This window comes from Echinops telfairi, unplaced genomic scaffold (genome assembly GCF_000313985.2).
Source record: "Echinops telfairi isolate 266 unplaced genomic scaffold, ASM31398v2 ScPeMD7_2;HRSCAF=8, whole genome shotgun sequence".
Lineage (NCBI taxonomy): Eukaryota > Metazoa > Chordata > Mammalia > Afrosoricida > Tenrecidae > Echinops > Echinops telfairi.
This window is the reverse complement of record NW_022103898.1, coordinates 67,964,331-67,967,259: the sequence shown is the minus strand read 5'-3', so window position 1 is coordinate 67,967,259 and position 2,929 is coordinate 67,964,331. Positions and strand designations below refer to the sequence as shown.

General features: G+C 44.1%; 2 protein-coding genes across 2 annotated transcripts in view; one reads left to right on the top strand and one right to left on the bottom strand.

Moving 5' to 3' along the window:
* LOC101663897 (60S ribosomal protein L5-like) overlaps positions 1–888 on the bottom strand; it is a 2,572-nt gene extending 1,684 nt beyond the window's left edge. The window contains 1 exon segment of the mRNA XM_013004113.2: positions 158–888. Within this exon segment, the coding sequence (XP_012859567.1) occupies positions 158–875 (718 nt within the window). The 5' untranslated portion in view covers positions 876–888.
* The window catches only part of LEMD3 (LEM domain containing 3), a 76,137-nt gene that overhangs the window by 10,789 nt on the left and 62,419 nt on the right, over positions 1–2,929 (top strand). The gene's annotated exons all lie outside the window — the stretch shown is intronic.

The window sequence follows — 2,929 nt, the reverse complement described above, 5'->3', positions numbered from 1 at the left end:
CAGTGAGTGAGTGAGACCGTGAGTGAATGAGACAGTGAGTGAGACAGAGTGAGTGAGAGTGAGACCGTGAGTGAGTGAGTGAGACAGTGAGTCAGTGAGACAGTGAGAGTGAGTCAGTGAGAGAGACAGTGAGTGAGAGTCAGTGAGTCAGTGAGAGAGTGAGAGGGTGAGAGTGAGTCAGTGAGTGAGAGAGACAGTGAGTGAGTCGAAAATTGTTTCTTGTAAGCATCTTCATCCTCTTCCATTAGATAGCGCATTTATTCTGCGACGTTCTGACCCAGGATGTGTTTTCGATGCACCTCTGCATTGAATTCCTTGCTTTCTGAATCATAACCGGGGAATCGCTTGGTAGTATGAGGGATAGACAAGCCTCCGTCCACAGCCCCCTTCAGAGCCCCAAACACTTTATTTCCAGTGGTAGTCCTGGCAAGGCCAGCATCCAGATAGCAGGTGAAGGCACCAGGTTGACTGTCAATGCTTTCCACATTGTGTTCATCTCCAGTTACCTCCACTTGGCCTTCATAGTCCATGCCAAACCTATTAAGAAGCCTGCAGGCCAGCAGCAGGCCAGTACAATATGCTGCAGCATAATTGGTCAGGCCAACTTTCACACCATACTTAAGAAGTTCGTGAGCATAAGCTGCACAGACAGTCATATCCCCTTCTATATGGGCATAAGCAATCTGGCAGATGATATCCCTGTTGGTTACACGAACTATCATCCTGTATTTGGGTGTATTGTACTTATTTCTATCTTGGATTGCCAAGCGTTTTCGAGCATAATAATCAGTTTTGCCCTCTCGTCGTCGTCTTCTAAGTTTCACTTGGTATTTCTTGAAGTAGGCCTTGTTCTTGACAACTTTAACAAACCCCATCCTGCGGAAAAGAGAGGAATGTCTGCGGATCGCCACAGACCTGCAGGGTGAGTGGCTCTACAGGGGGTGGGAAAAAGCGATTCCATTTTTCTGTGAGCTTTTGGAAGCACCCATATAGGTCCATTATATCTAATAGGTTAAAACTCCTGAAGATAATCATTCTATGGGTTATAATGAGAGACTCAAAGGAGTCAATATAAATGAGAATAATACTTGCCTTAGGGTACCTTTAAGCGATGAGTGAGATAGAATGTATGAAGTATTAAGCTTTGTTGTTAAAACATGAACTCACTCAATAGATGGAACCCATATTAGTATTCTTGATACAGATTTTATTATTTGGTAAATAGTTGTTAAATGATCTTGTATTTGTTACCCACTATGCAAGCATTCGTTATGTGTTTATTTATTTTGTTTTTATTGGGGGCTTGTACAACTCTTACCACAATCCATATATAACATCCATTGTGTCAAGCACATTTGTACATTTGTTGCCATCATCATCCTAAAAACATTTGCTTTCTACTTGAGCCCTTGGTATCAACTCCTCGTTTTCCCCCTCCCCCCATCCTCCACGAGCCCTTGGTAATTTATAAATTATATTTTATCATGTCTTATACTGCCAACTGTCCAATGTCTGCCTTTACCCACTTTTCTGTTGTCTGCCCCCCCCCATCCCCGGGGGGGGTGTCAGGGAGTGGTGGTGTAGGTTATATGTAGATGCTTGTAATCAGTTCCCCCTTTCTACTCCTCCTTCCCTCTACCCTCTGGGTGGTATCTCTACTCTCATCACTGGTCCTGAAGGGTTCATCTGATCTGTCCTGGATTCCCTGTTTCCAGTTCGTATCTGTACCAGTGTACATCCTCTGGTCTAGCTGGATTTGTAAGGTAGAATTGGGATCATGATAGTGGGGGGAAGAAGCATTAAAGAACTAGAGAAAAGTTGTATGTTTCATCGTTACTACACTGCATGCACCCTGACTGGCTTGTCTCCTCCCTGTGACCCTTCTGTAAGGGGATGTCCAGTTGCCTCCAAGTGAGCTTTGGGTGCCAACTCCGTACTTCCCCTCATTCACAATGATAGGATTTTTTTGTTCTTTGATGCCTGATACCTGATCCCTTCGACACCTTGTGATCTCACAGTCTGATGCGCTTCTTCTATGTGGGCTTTGTTGCTTCTGAGCTAGATAGCCGCTAGTTTACCTTCAAGCCTTTAAGACCCTTGACACTATATCTTTTGATAGCCAGGCACCATCAGCTTTCTTCGCTGCATTTGGTTATGCACCCATTTGTCTTCAGCGGTCGTGTCAGGGAGGTGAGCACAGGATGATATGATTTTTTTGTTCTTTGATGCCTGAAAACTGATCCCTTCGGTACCTCAGGATCTCACAGGCTGATGTGCTTCTATGTGGGCTTTGTTGCTTCTGAGCTAGATAGCCGCTAGTTTACCTTCAAGCCCTTAAGACCCTAAACGCTGTATTTTTGGATAGCAGGGCACCATCAGCTTTCTTCACCACATTTGTCTTATGCACCCATTTTGTCTTCAGTGATCGTGAGCATCATGGAATGCCAGTTTAATAGAACAAAGTGTTGTTGCATTGAGGGGGTACTTGAGTGTAGGACCAATGTCCATCTGCTAGCTTAATATTAAACCTATAAATATATGCACATAGATCTATTTCCCCATCATATAAATATATGTACATATGTACATACCTGTGTTTAGACCTCTATAAATGGCTACTAGTTCTTTCCTCTATTTCCTTTTACTTTCCTCTTGTTCTACTGTCATGCTCAGCCTTCATCTGGGCTTTAGTAATTCCTCTTGGTTACACTGCCCTTGATCACGCCCTTCCAGGCTTCTTACACCCTCCTCGCCACTTGTTCCTTTGTCCCTGGGTTAACACCACTTCCTTTCCCCCACCTTACCCCTCTCCCATGTCCCCCTGAAAGGGCCAGTCCCATTGTTTTCTCCTCCAGATTGTTTATCCAGCCCATCTTATCTAGTTATACCTGGAGAGATAATAAGACAGATAAAAACAAGACCCTCAAAG